The following is a 14871-nucleotide window of genomic DNA, read 5'->3' on the forward strand; positions in this document are numbered from 1 at the left end:
TTTCATTATATATATGTACCACATCTTCTTTATCCATTCATCTGTTGATGGACATTTAGGTTGTTTCCATGTCTTAGCTATTGTGAATAGTGCTGCTATGAACATGGGGATGTATGTATCTTTTTGAATTAAAGTTCTGTCTGAATATATGCCCAGGAGTGGGATTGCTGGATCATATGGTAATTCTATTTTTAGTTTTCTGAGGAATCTCCATACTGTTTTCCACAGTGGCTGCACCAACTTACATTCCCACCAACAGTGTAGGAGGATTCGCTAAGACAAAACCTTATTTTAAGCTCTGAGTCTGTTATTCTATTTTCCACAACAAAATCAGTCCAGATACAGGAGCAAATATGAAAAGAGATTTCATCAAGTAACAAGGATGTGTCCCTTCCACGATCTGTTCAAGACTCCCCACACCAGATTGGGGTTGAGAGAAGCAATTTCAATGTTTTTAATTGTCCAGATGGCTCCTCTGATCTGAGCTTCCATTTTCCTCGGAGTGCTGTTCCCTCCAATGCTCACATCTGATTGGCTGGGGGTGGAGTACCTAAGGGGTGAGGTCCAGGAAATTCCTGCCTCTGCACTCTGACATGAGCCAGAGCTCAGTAACTCCGGGCTCCACTCAGTGTGCTGGGCCAGATGGAAGAGTGCAGTACAGAATGGACATGAGCTAGGGAGGACACAGCTAGCAGAGGCCACAAGGAATAGGCAAATGGAGATGCTACATCTGTGGACTGGGCATATCGACACCGGTGGCTCGGGACATGAGAGGGAGCAGACTCACAGCCCTCTCATCTTGGACAAAGTCAGGGCAGCTTGTGGTTGCTGGCTTGGGCATTTTCATGTATAATTTTGAATTCCCATGCCAGAATACAGGAAATGCATTAAGGTGTCTGGCTACCCCTAACTCCAACCTTTTCTACCCTTGGGTAGATTTGGTCAGATAATCGATTGTTTTGGAGGGCACACATACATTGAGATAAGTAATGAATATGTTGATAATATATTTCTTGACAAACTATTTAGGGTGTTTATAAAGACATAGGTTGTCCTTATATATGTGTGGACATATTCTGTCTGTTGCATGGGTAGAATTAAAGGTGTTAAGTAAACCAAGAGAACAGATCCCTTACAGTAGGGACTGGGAGAAGGAGAAGAGATTAGGAAGAGGGACGTACAGTGCATGGCCAAGGTGCGGAGGTCCAAGAGCATAGCTGACTGTTGATGGAGTGGAGTAGAGGGTGCAGGCAGCATACTCAGCAGCCTCTCCCCCACCGCAGTTGCTATGGTTAGAGGGCCTCCTGCAAGAAAAAGAGCTGAGTTCTGCTCACCCAGCCCAGTGATCTATGGAGCTGCCACTACTTTCATCCTCAGTTCCTCCTTTCTGTCTGCTTGACTCCTGTTGGTGAGCAGCAAGAGAAAGACAAGGAGAGAGAGGTTGGGTTTCAATGGCCTGTGTAGTTAACAGCCATCCTGGGAGACACTGTAGCATTTCCTCAGGGACTGGATGGGTGACTGGTATCACAGTGAGAAGAGCTGCAAACCAACCAAGGAAACTGTGATTAGAAGTGGAACACTAAGGTCTTGTTAGCCACACCTTGGGGGGAGGTGCAGTGGGAAGAAGATGAGGGCATGAGGAGTGGGCTTGGATTGGAAGAAATAAGCTGACACAGTGGACCTCAGCTGCCTACTGAGTGGGCACCTGCCTGTCTTTCCACCCCACCTGGCATGGCAGAGACCGTTATCCACCAATCAAGGATCTCATGAATCTGGGTGGCCTGCCCGGGGGCAGCAATGAGATATAGAGGGGTGGCTGGACCAGTGCTGGCAGGGCTGATTCCTTTAGTAGCTTCTGTGAGTTGGCAGAAATTGGCAGCAGTGTGGCAGCCGGCTGCTTGAGCCATCCCCTGTCCTTTGCTGTCACCAAGGAGGATGGAAACTTCCCAGAGCGGGTAGTCGAGAGTCTATCCATCTATCAAAATTCCGCTCATTCAAGGCCCAGCTCATCTTTCATCTCCTCTGTGAAATCTGCTCTGAATCCCCCCAGCTTGGATAGGCAGTTCCCTTTTATTTCATTCTGCCATTGGTTGTGCATTTGTTCCATTAGACTTGAGTCCCCAGGGGCTGGTGTTGTGTTTCTCACAATGCCTGGAACACGGCTAGCTCCTTGATGGCTCTCAGTGTGTCCATGAAATTGAATGAATGACTGGAAGCAGATGTGGTTAAGCACACTGGGAGCCTTCTCCTTACCTGTTCTTGTTGGTGCCTTCTGTTGAGTGGGGGTTGGCACTGTGTGTGTGGACTACAGCCCACAGCTGCCCCAGAGACGGATGGTAACCAAGCTTTGGGAATCTGGGAGGGTAGGGGCCAGAGTGTCCCTGTGTGTGTAGAGGAAAGGGGAGCTGTCTTCATAGGCACATGGACTCAGTCCCTGGGGCTTGTTTCCAAGTTCTGCTTTCCCTCAGTAGTAGAAGTTGTCATAGAGAATAGACATGTTGAAGAGGAAGTAGGGGATGTGGGTGAATTAGAGGACTAGCAGCAAGGGGAACACTCATTTACTGCTGAAGTTCAAATGGCCCCTCCCCTGTGAAGCATGCCCCCAAGTGTCCTCCCAGATGTACCTTCCTGCAAGTAGAGTCCCTTGCTTCTTTCTTTCTGCTCTCTCTCGTTCTCTCTCTCAGCAGCAATCTGCTCACTGCTCTACATTAACCCTTACAACACTGTATCATGTGTCCACCCTTCCTCCTTCACTCCCATCCCTGGACTGTGAGCCTCTCAGGACCATGGATAGTGTGTTCATGTGTGATGACACCTGCTGGGGACTCCCTGATGTTTCTTAAATGAATGGATATAGAGACAAACGAGTGAGTGAGTGAATGAATGAATGGGTTTCAATTGCTGTGCAGATAGGGAGGCAGAGATTCATAGAAGGAATTCTCAACCTGGGTTAAACCCTAGCTTGGCTACTTACTGGCCATCTGATGAGCCATGGGCCTTGGCCCCCTCATCTGTAAAATGGGGATAATAATCCTGAACTTACAGGGCTGATGGAGGAGGGAGATTGTCTAGGCAAGGGCCCAGTGCAGTGGCTGATACATGCTAGACCCTCAACAAATGGACAACTCTAAGACTACTTGACTCAGAGTGTTGTAGGGATACCAAGCCATTTGGAAAAAAGTGCCTCTTCTGGAATGCAATAGGGAGGGAATTGAAGGGTTCGGACAGTAAATTAGGGGTGTCAACCAGCATTCAAAACCCTCAGCTATCTGTTTCATTACTATGACCATTCCTGCAGCTCTCTGGTAGAGGGAGGCAGAGAAACCTACCTGTTTTGTTCAGGTATGGAAACCGAGGCCTGGAGAGCCCACGTGGTGAGTAGCCAGAGAGAAATGTTTTCAGGAAGCTGGGAAGCACTTGTTCATTCATTCAACAGGCATTCCTTCATGACTGGGCACCTACTGCCTGCCAGGCCCTCCCACTCGCTACAAAGACAGGCAAGGAGGCGAGCTGAGCCGGGTGGGTGCTGAGAACACCTCGTACACTAGTCCTTACCCCCTGGGCCTGGGAGAGTGGCTGGAAGAGGAAGGCAGCGAGTTGCCCTGTGTCTATCAGGCTGCCTTCTATGGTTGAAGGACTCAAGGTGTCTCATTAGCTTCAATTCCAAGAGCATCTGAGCCAGGAGGTTTTCTTTTCTCAGTTTACTGATGAAGAAGCAGAGACGGGAGGGGAGGCGGCTGGACCCACCCCATGCTGCAGGCAGAACGCTGTGGAGGAGAGGCTAGGGCTGGGCTGTCTGAGGTCCCCAAGTTTCCCGATGCTGGGGAGAGCTGGAGGCCACCTCCCTGCTGTAACCAAGTCTGGTATTAATACCTAATTTCGAGGCAGGCTGTTGGAGCAAAAGTCCTGACCAGGACAGCTGGTAACATCTTGCAGAGGCCACAGGGAAGCACCGTTCCCATCCTGTATTTGTGGCTTTTCCCCTCCTCATTCATGCCTCTCTGTCCTCTCTTTCATGGGTTTTATTTCTCGTCTCCAGCCTGGCCTCTGCCAGAAGGTGATCGCACATGTTTCTAGCAGCCCGTGGTTTGGCCGCCCCCATCTCATTCCCAGATACCGGGCCAAATGCCTCAGCACGTGCAGGGGGCAGTGTCTAGTCCCAGCTTCCCTGCCACGTTCAAAGGGCAGCAGCTGCAGCCACAGGGCCTGAGGCTGTGTAGCCAGTGCCTGTCACTGTCACTGCACTAATGAACATTTCCACTGGGTGGGCCTGGGGGTGACAGCTCGGGGCGGGGAGGGGCTGGCAGCTGAGACTGGTGTGGGAACAGCACCTATAGGAACCGGCTGGATCACTCACCAGCAAGTCTAGTGCAGCCTCCAGGGCATCAAGGGATGCTGATCAAGGTGAAGCTTAGGGGCTTCCCAAACCCCTTTGGAACCCAAGGATGTGGGTTCAAATCCCAGCTCAATCACTTCCTAGCTCTATGACCTGGAGCAAGTTAACCAACCTCTTTGCCTCAGTTTCCTCATCTGTGAAGTGGGAATAATAATAGTATCCACCTGAATGGGGTGGCCGTGAGGTTTAAATGACTGAGTCCATGTAAAGCATTTAGTTAGGGCTCAAGAAACATCATCTGCTCTTTTCTGGTCCTCTGCCACCCTATCTGTGCCCCATCACCCTTCTGCCTGCCAGCCCTCACAGGTACTATTCAAAAGAGTTGTTTCCCATCACTGGTCTTGCCTGACAGTCCTAAGATGCCTCTCCTTCTTTGTGGGCCTCTCCATGTTTCCAGAATTGAATTTGCAATCTTTACTCACAGGGCCATACAGATCATCTTCTCTGAGTTAAGGATGTGCCCGTGGAAAACAAGAGGGAGGAAAGGCAGCCACTTCTCCAGGCTTGGCTTCCACAAAAGCACCAATGTGATGAGGCTCTGGCGTCTCGCCCAGTGGTCCAAAATGCCCAAGCAGCCCTCTTGCCTGGAGGGTGTGGGAGCAGGGATGATATGCAAAATATTTAACAGTTCAGAGGGGCCCTGACCAATCAGAGTGGTGGATCCACAGTGGTGGATCAGAGGGCACTTGAGGGCTGGGAGCCATAGCTCTTGACCAATTGGCAAGGAAGTAGTTTAACAATTGACATCGCTGCAAGATGTGTTCTGGGTCTATAGCAGTTCTGCTGATGGGAAGAGCCAATGAGGAGCCTGTGAGGAGTCTGGGTGGAAGGAAGTCAGGTCCTGTTCTCTCTCCATGACCACATGGTAGAAGGTTAAGAGAATTAAGTGGTCTTGAGGGGTCTGCAGGGTGGGCTGATGCTAAAAGTGTTGGCTTTGACATCAAACCATCCGCTCATGAGTTTTGGCATCTTGAGCAAGTTTTTAACCTCTGAGAACCTTGGTTGTCTAATCTGTGAAATGGGGGTAATGAAACACACAGGGCTATTGTGAAAGATAAGTGATAGAAATCACCAGAATGCAGGGCCTAGCTGAGATAGTGGGAGCAATCTCTGTTCCTCCTTAGGATGTCTTGGTGTTCTTTCCATTAGGTGGGACTCCTCCCAACTTTGGTTCCAACGGGGTACAAGTCTTCCTTTGAAGCACTCGCACACCTGTACAGTTCACGCTCATTCTTTTATTTGTGCAGTATGGGTTTACTAAGTGCCTTCTCTGTGCTGGGCACAGTTCCAGCAGCTGGAGATGCTTCAGAGAACACACCAGACAGGGCCTCTGTCCTCATGGAGCTTGCATTTTGGAAGGGAAGGCAAACAGTACGGCAGCCGGGCTTCTCCTCCTGCATCTAGCACACAGCAATCCTGAGTCCTGAAGGTGACTGACACAGGAACAGCAATGACAAATCCTGCCAACCTGAAATCAAGGAAGGAAACCCTCAGAAGCTATAAATAAAAGCACAGCCTCCAATCAGAGGCCTGAGCTGGGCTGTCGTGGAAGAGGTGCTGAGGTTCAGGAACTGAGTCTGGGTCAGCACTTTCCAGCTGAGACTGCACCTCAGCACCACCTGGGGAGCTTCTGGAGATGCACAGGCCACACCCCAGACCCGTCACATCAGAGTCCCTAGGGGTACGGTCCAGATACCAGTGGGTTTTAAACTCCCCCAGTGGCTCCAGTGTACAGCGGAGCGGGCCAAGGTCTTTGAAGTGGGGCTGGGAGTGAGCCTCCCTTGTAGGGCAAGAGGCGTGAAGGTCTCTGAGTAGGTGGAAGGAGACTGGAAAAACTCCACCCCCAGCTTAGCTAAAGGGGTGAGGTGCTGGTCATCTACCTGGGGGGTTGCAGGGGACAAAGTGTCACCATGAGAATTTAGAGCTGGTCTGTGCCTGCTGAGAGGGCCAGGAAAGTGGTCACACTGTAGTCTGTTGCCAGCGCCCCAAGAAGAGACATTAACCATAACCCTGGAGGGTGGCCACTTCTGCTACCCAGGGCACAAGATGCTACTGTGGAAAACAAGTCCCCACTGAACAGTCTAGAAGGGCAGGCAGACAGTAAACAAGGACGCAAATATGTCAGTGTTTCCCAATCCTGGCTGTGCACTAGAAGGAGGTTTTTTTGTTTGTTTGTTTGTTTCTTTTCTTTCCCCCAAATACTGATGTCCCTCATTCGTTTCTGGAGATACTGATTACTTGTCCCCATTGTGGCCTGGGCATGGGGGTCTTTTATGAACTTTCTCAGGGTTGAGAATTACGAAACAAATGAGATAATTCAGATGGTTTATAAAAACCACCTAACAGGGGCTTCCTAGGTGGCGCAGTGGTTAAGAATCTGCCTGCCAATGCAGAGGTCACGGGTTCGATCCCAGCTCCAGGAAGATCCCACATGCCGCGGAGCAACTAAGTCCGTGTGCCAAAAAAAAAAAAAAAAAAAAAAAAAAAAACCACCTAACAGGATAATGTGTATGTAATGAGAGTGATTAGCTGAGAGAGACATGGGACAGACTCCCCAGGAGGTGACATTCAATTTGAGATTTGAAAGATGAGGTAGAGGCATCCTGCAAAGAGTTGAGACTTGAAAGGTGAGGTAGAGGCATCTTGCAAGGAGTTGGAGAAGAAGCTTTCCAGCCAGAGGGGAGAGAATGTGCAAAGGTCCTGAGGCTGGAATGAGTCTGGGAAGTTCTAGGAGAAGCAAAAAAGCCTGTGTGGCTGGAATGTAGTGAGCTAGAGGGGAGAGGAGCATTCAAGACTACATAAGGCATGGAAGGATGCTTCGAATTTTCTTCCAAGGGTGAAGGAAAGCCACTGACAAGTTTAAGCAGGGCAGTTACACAAGCGGAATCCTGAAGCTCACAGTTGCATGCATTTCATTTTCTCCCACCTACCCCCACCTGCCTTCTCTCTCTGCCCCATCCTTTATTTGCATTTTCACAATAACTCTGGGAAGGAGGTAGGGAAGTATCTTCTCCATTTGACACCTGAGAAGGCGCCCTTGTCAAGGGGCTCATTCATGTTTCCTGGGCTCTTGAATGGCAGGCTTCTGGATCATCTGGTACCCATCCCAGAGCTCTCACCCAGAGATGCTCCTAAGCACGAGCAGCCACAGCGGTTGTTATAGTAAGTCCCCTGCATACGAACCTTCAAGTTGCAAACTTTCAAACATGTGAACGTAACTAACTAACTAACTAACGTAAGTTAGTTTGCCTGTCTGGTGTACATTGTCACGTATGTGCGTCCTCTACAAGTGGTTGTGCTTTTGTGTACTTTTACCGCATAGTACCATATAGAGTACAGTAGTACAGTATTTTTATTTCAAGCCCAGGATGTCCGGATGCAAGCATAAAAGCAGCGGTTTATAGCTGATTGTATTCGTTGGGTACCTAGGCTAACTTTGTTGGACTTACGAACAAATTGGACTCAGGAACGCGCTCTCCGAAAGGAACGGAACTAGCTCTTACGTAGGGAACTTAACTTTACGCTGAGTTACATTCGCTCCAACCCTGGCCGTCAGGATGGGAAAGCACAATCTTGGCTTTCCTTGAGCGAAGCAGCTCACCCCAACTTCCAGTAAGTGCTGTGTCAGCCATCCCGTTAGAGACGCTGTCCCACAGCTCTACTGTGACAACCTTGTTCTAGAAAATGAAGGTGCTTTGAACTAAATTGAAGGGGTGTTTTGCAGCACCAACCTCACCTTGACTCACCTCAGTGTTGTGCCCTGGAGTCTGCATTCCTTGTTGGCTGGGCCTGACCTGCAGGGTCTACAGGGGCCACAGGGCCATCTCCCCACTGCCTGGCTGTCTGCTCCTCACATCCTATTACTTCCCCAAAGACTGGTTGCTGACCGCTGGGGCTGGATCAGTTTTTGAGAAGCCTCTTTAATATCTGAACACATTGTCATGGCTGGAGTATTTGGGGTCTTCTTGACACACTTCTGAGAAGCCCTTGGGAACTGCAATTCCCACCCCAGTTTCTAGGGGGAGGTGAGATGGCAGAAGAAGAGGCAAGGAAGACTGCGAAAGGCCACAAAGGACCTTCAGTGTCCTCGTTGGGTGGTTCTTTTGGACTTTGGCTACAGTCAACTGGGGTGATTCTAAACACACGAGATGATCTGGGGTTGGAGAGCTCAATGCACTGTATGTGGAAACTAGCCCCACCACCTGAACCACTGAGGATGGACATGAAACTCCTACCCTTGTAGTGAAGCCCAAGGGCAACAAAAACATTGCTTCTAGACAGTAACCATGGAAACCTCCCATTGCTGTGGACGGACCATCACCAGAACAGCCCCTTGTTCTGTAGCATAGAGTGCCCCCCTGCCTCCTCCCCTCCTGCTACCTCACTGTATTGCCCCAGGCCAGGGCTCAGGTCCCCCAGAAGAGCTGCAACTTGGCTTTCCAAGGTTCACCCCAATTTTGGTGCAGGCCATGGTAAAGTGCCCTGGAGAGGAGAAAACAAAAGGATGGGGATAAAGATGGGAAGAGATGATGACATCCAGCAGTGCTGGTGAGAGACAGGCGGGCTGGGGCCGGCTGTCAGTGTCATTAGGGATGCTATTAAGGGCATTCGTGAGGCAGCATACGTGTCTGGAGTCCCATCTGACCAGCATCATTCATTCCTGTTCCTGTTCTATTCATTCTGGAAGGGGAGCTTTAATTAGGCATGAAGAGATTTATCAAACAGCAGCCCCTTGGAGCTGGTAGTCTCTTTGCCATCTGGACAGATGATTTCTACCCTGTGACAACAGCAGCAGGAATGATTTATGAGGTCCCACAGCTCCACCCCCTGGGCCTGGTAAAACCTGAATGGCTTTTGTCTTCTCCAAAAAAAAAAGCGAGATTTTGCCTGTGCTGATAGGCACACGAGCTGGGGTTCACCCTGAGGTTCGCCCGTCTCTGTGAAGTTGATCCCCAGACCGGGGACAGCCAGGACGGTGCCTAGGGTCAGTTTTCAGCTTACAGTGACCCAACTGCAAGGATGAACAGAAAAAGCCCTGGAGTGGGGGCCAGAAGACCTGGACGCAAATTCTCTTGGTGAGCTATGTGGCTTCATGTGGTTTTTGCCTCAGTCTTATGACTTATACACTGGGGATAATGATTTCTGCATCTTCCCAACTCACATGATTCTTTGGAAGCTCCTGTGACATTATAAGATGCAAAATGACTTTCTTCATTATACAGCCCTTGATAGGCATTGAGGATTTAATCCAACAAACATTTATTGAGCAATTGCTGTGTGCTATGCACCACCCCCGGTGCTGTGATGGACATCGGTGAATAAAACACGGTCCCTGCCCTCGGCGAGCTTACAGTCTAAGAACGGTCATAAGACAAGTGCACAATAACTATAATACAAGGCAGAATATGGTAAGTGCCATGAGAAATGTACAAATAAAGTGCTACGGTGGTTCAGCGGAGGGAGAGATCCCGGCGGTCAGTAGATCGGGGGAGCTTCATGAAAGATGTGATTTCTGCGTGGGCCTTGAAGGAACCAGAAGAGAGTGTTCCAGGGGATGAGAACAGCAAGACCAAAGGTACAGGGACAGGAAAACTGGGCACCCCTTCCAGGAATGACGACTACTCTAGATGGATCTGTGCGAGGTGTAAAGGAAGGATGGGGCCTTATTGGATGGTCTGTAATGTCAGGACAAAGACTTGCACAATATTTTAAAAGTTTGTGAATGGCTGCAGATTTGAAAAATCTCTATGAATGTTTAGGATGGACTGGAGAACGTGCAAGCATGCCCAGAGGAAATCTGGGAGAGGAGACTGCTGCTGAAATTGCCTGAGCGACCAGAAGGCAAGGGCAATGCAAGACTAGCAAGGGAATGCCTGGAGGAAAAACGAAGATGACTTTAGGGTCTCAGGATTGGGTGGTTGAGAGCATCATGGGTCTTCTAACAGAAAAAGGAGAGACTGTGGAGGAAGGGGAGGCAGAGATGATGAATTTGGCCTCAGAGATGTTGAGTTTCTGGTGTTGCCAGAGCAGATGGGACGAATGACCACCGAGCAGCACACAATCAAGCCTGTAGCTCAGGGGAGGCACCGGGCTGCACGAAGTGGAGGGTGGCTCCAAAGGAAGGCAGGAGGTTGCTGATGGAGTGTGTACGGATATGATGAAAGGGGGCCGAGGAGAGGACACCAAGGCAGGGATGGTCTAAGTGTGGGAAAAGGGGGAGAGAGGGAAATAACGGTTGGACCTACCTCTGCTACTTTTTAGATGAAGGAAAGGGTGTCAATAAATAAATCATAAATACATAAATAAATAAATACATAAATAAGCAATGAAGGGGCATCAGCAAAGGAGGAGAAAAATCACAAGGATGTGGCCTCCTGGACACCAAGGGGACGGGGAACATCCAGGAGGGGTCAGGGTAGAGCCAAGCCGTGCAGAAAGCTTGGTGACGAGAAGGGGCTTCTGACGTGGCAGCTGGGTCTCTGCGCCCAGGAGCATGGGGGCCACGAGGGGGTTGAGAGGAAGACGGTGGCAGCACCAGCGACACCCCACCCCCCAGCCCCAGTCGGGTGGTGAAGGGACGAGGCCACAGGAGGCCAGGATGGGTGGAATGAGTGCCTGTTGATGGAAAGAGAGGACAGAGGCGGCAGAGTGGCTGGGGACTGGTGAGAGGATGGATGTCATGTCCTCAGAAATGGGAGGAAGGAAGTGAAAGGGGAGGAAAGAGATCAAGAGATTTTGAGGAGAGACCTCATTTCAGATGGTTCCCTCTCTTTAGTGGAGGAGGCTGATGGCGGGGGTCATTTGGGGGTTTGAGGAGAATGCAGAAGATTGGAGGGGCTTCAGGGTGGGTGAAGGTGGGGTGACTAGGGAGTAACTGATGGTTAAAAGGAGGCTGGTTGACTGACCACCTGCTCCTGGAGGCCTGTGGCCACTGTCTTTACAAGGCAGTGGAGCAGGGTACCAGGAACCAGGTAGAGGCCGGGGCTCCCCGGGGCTGCCCCAGGCTAGCTGGGTTGTGTCAGAGGCTGCCGTGGAACCTCAGGCTCTAAATAGGAGGCCAGGACAGGCTGCCTCCTGATCATGGTGCCCAGATGGAGAAGGGGGAGCGGGGAGGGGAAGCCGAGGCCTCTGGAGCTCCCGCCATCACACGGGCAAAGTGTTTGGGCAGCACTAGACCTGTGGGTTGGGGATGGTGATGTGTGGCCTGTCCTAGGTCCCCAGGCTTCTCTGGAGAGAACCCAGAGGCAGGTGGTACGAGTTCCTTCCCCTCCAACTCCATCAGTTTCAGTGTAAGGAACCAAGACCAAGAAGAGACAGAAAGAAAACCATGTTTTCCAGAGAGCTCTGGCCCTTTGACTCCCCTGCAGGGAGGGGCACTGGTGGGTACACAGAACGCAGGGCTGACTCCAGGACCTGACATCGGGCTCCTCTGTGCACTCGCCATTGGAACCTTCTGGAACCCAAGACCTTGGCTAATTCATGGAGGCCCCGCTGGCAGTCCTGCCTGTTCCCCAGGGCTCTGCAAGCTTCAACATTTAAATGTCTTCCAAGGCCTCTGAGATCCTCAAGATGAAAGGCCCTGGAGAAGTGTAAAATATATTAATTATTTCCACTTCTTGAGAGAAGTCCAAACCACTCTGTTCCCACAGAGGTTGTTAGGGCTGTTGCTTTTTTAAATATTCATTTTATAATGCAAATCCCAAATCTCAGACTTCAAGCGTCAACAAGAAGAAACAACAAGGGAAGAAACACAGAGACGCAGTGATCGCGGTTTGGAGCTGGAGTGTCCGCATGCGGGTTAGTAGGTTCTGAGCACCTTCCCCCTGCCTCCACTGGCTTCCCGTCAGGCATTCATTTAGAGCAAATGTCCTGCTCTGAATTGCCATTGATTAATTATGTCCAGTCTCATGTGCCTGGGAGGGGATCTTGATCCCTTTTCTTAACTCCCTTCACCTTCAAAAGAATGGTTTTTTACTTATCTTTCAAATATATTTTAAAACACTGTTATTTATCAGGCAAGGGAATGAATCCGACAAAACAAGCTGGCTAATGCTTGTCTACACACGACCTGTGATTTCAGCCCCTAAGTTATTGGCTTTGAGCCCAGGTTTCCCTAGGGAGATTATGTCCAGTATTTGGATACTACATTTGGCTTTGGGTTTAAAAAATGTCTTAACTCTTAATCTTAATAGGGGGGAAAAGGATTTTGCCAAATTCTAAAATCACTGCCTCTGTGGAAAGAGGGAGATGGGGATGGACATTGGAACCTCTCCCTGCAGAGCTGAAAACCTCAGTGTTGGAGCTCAGGGCTAGCTAGTATGACTACCAGGATAGGAAAGTGACATTAACCCAGCAGGCTGGCTGCAGAGGCCCCCCGAATGCATGGCGCAGAAAGCAAACACAGTGCCTGCAGAGCAATGGAGCTCGGCACTTAACATTCTTCCAGGCCTCACACTCTGGGGCTCCCAAGGTACCCAGAAAGGCAACCATATCTATTTCAAAAGGATGACATTTATCTTTGCAGTGCCCTTTCAAGCTTTTGCGGCAGCTTCCCTGGTGGCAGAAGGGAATAGTACAGTCCCTCCTGTGACATTCTAACAGGGCGGGAAGCAGGCTAACCCTCAGGATGAAAGCCCAGGGTCCCTTCCTCCTTGATGGACTCAAGTCGCTTTAAAGAACAACCACTCTTATGGAAATTTTGGACACTCTTTTGCCTTATTCTGGGCTGGAGCACCAACTCGTAGTAGGAAGTTGTGATTTTTCAAAAACATGATTTGGAACACCCTAGCAATTTAGTGTCATCTGCAGGCTCCGTCCCAGTTCTTGGAGGTTCTTGTAAAGCCAGAATATGACCTGTCCGCCGTGTCTTCTCCAGCCTTCTCTCCAGAGCTGTGGAGGCCGGTCTGGGACAGGTAGGTCAACTGTGGTTCGTCCTGTGGGCAATTCAGCTCTAAGTTCATGGAACCAAGTCCTCAGCTATTATGTGGCCTCTGTTCCTTGGTGACCTTGTGCTCCTGTGTTGGGCTGAACGTTCCAACCTCCCTCTTCTTTGGGAACCGCACAATTTTAGACTTGGGTCAAGTTGTCCCCTCTGGGTCTTGGCTCACCCAGAATCCACATTTCTCAGAGGCTCGGGGCAGCTGTCAACAAGTGCTTCTCCCATCATCCATGAGCCCAAAGATCCCTCCAACCCGGGAGGCAGTGTGTCATCCAAAGTCATGGGACTGGCTTCTTTTCACATTGAGTCCTTCTGCCCCCAAAGATGCACTGAGTCTCAATCTGGTCCAGGTGGGTTCTCCGCACCTTCTTCCTGTGGCTTATCTGCCTAATGCTAGATGAACACCACACAGTTATAAATACTCAGGTCAATATATATATGCAGGTATAGATATATATATTCCGGTCACTGTTTTACACTTGAACAAAGAAAACCACTAGCCTGCTTGTTCTAGAGTTTGTGCCACCCCGACTCCCATCTGCCTGTGGTGGTAGCTGGCAGGAAATGTGAGCCACTGAGTCCCATGGGACGCCCACCTTACGTGGCCCCATCGCACTGGCCGACAGTCAGTTTCAAAGCCCCCTGCTCGTGCAGGCTCTTCAGGGCTTTGAACTCCAAGGGCATAGTGTGGGGGCTGGCCTGGGAAGTGTAGCCGTACTTGAGGCTGTCGTAATAGTGGTACTTCACGGGGTTCTGGTTCTGATCTAGTGGAAAGGGCCAGAAGCCATAGAGGTAGATCTGGTTGCAGAAACGCGTGGCCAGGGTGTACATCAAGAGGCCCGTGGTGGGTCTTTTGATGTGAACTTTGTTAGTCAGCCAGTATCTGGAAAAAAAAAAAAAGAGTGAAAAAAAGAAACAAGAAAGAAACATGAGTTTGTGAATTATCCTTTCCAGGAAGGGGAAGATTTTATCCTGCTCCACAGCTTGCCTCCTGCCACCACAGGAATTGTAGATTCCCATCGAGTGACCGATTCCTGGTTCCCTTCACAGAGGAAAGACAGCTACCATTTATTAAGTAAAGGAATTGCTGTTAGGCTGCATACTTTCACATATGTGATTTGATGGAAACAAGACAAGACTGTGAGTAGGTACAGATGCAGACAGGAGCTTCAGAGATGAGAGTGGCTTGCCCAAGGTCACCTAAGTAGAAAGGGCAGGACCTTGACTTGAGCTTGGGACTGTTGAAATCTAAAGCAGGGGCTGGCAGACTTTTTCTGTAAAGGGCCAGGTGGCACAAATTGTTGGCTTTGCGGCCATACTCCTGGCCTCTGTCGTTCGAGCATGAAAGAGCCGCAGCCGACACACACAGGTGTGGCTGGGCTTGGTGCTCTGGCCACAGTTTGCCGACCCCGATAAAGGGCCACCTCTTGCACGGTGCCCACTGCCTGTTGCCACGCCTGACTTTGGCAGGGGGTGACCTCCTTGCCTCCTCAGCGTATCAGACTTCCTTCCCATTTCTGCCCATAGGTCCCCGCCT

At 50.2% G+C, this 14871-nt stretch overlaps 1 protein-coding gene across 1 annotated transcript in view; it reads right to left on the reverse strand.

The window, feature by feature from the left end:
• Nucleotides 1–13858: 13858 nt before the first annotated feature.
• Nucleotides 13859–14871, reverse strand: part of ST8SIA2 (ST8 alpha-N-acetyl-neuraminide alpha-2,8-sialyltransferase 2) — a 56296-nt gene continuing 55283 nt past the window's right edge. The window contains exon 6 of the mRNA XM_057723738.1: nt 13859–14217. Within this exon, the coding sequence (XP_057579721.1) occupies nt 13932–14217 (286 nt within the window). The 3' untranslated portion in view covers nt 13859–13931. The remainder of the gene's footprint in view (nt 14218–14871) is intronic.

This window comes from Hippopotamus amphibius, chromosome 2 (genome assembly GCF_030028045.1).
Source record: "Hippopotamus amphibius kiboko isolate mHipAmp2 chromosome 2, mHipAmp2.hap2, whole genome shotgun sequence".
Taxonomy (NCBI): Eukaryota; Metazoa; Chordata; class Mammalia; order Artiodactyla; family Hippopotamidae; genus Hippopotamus; species Hippopotamus amphibius.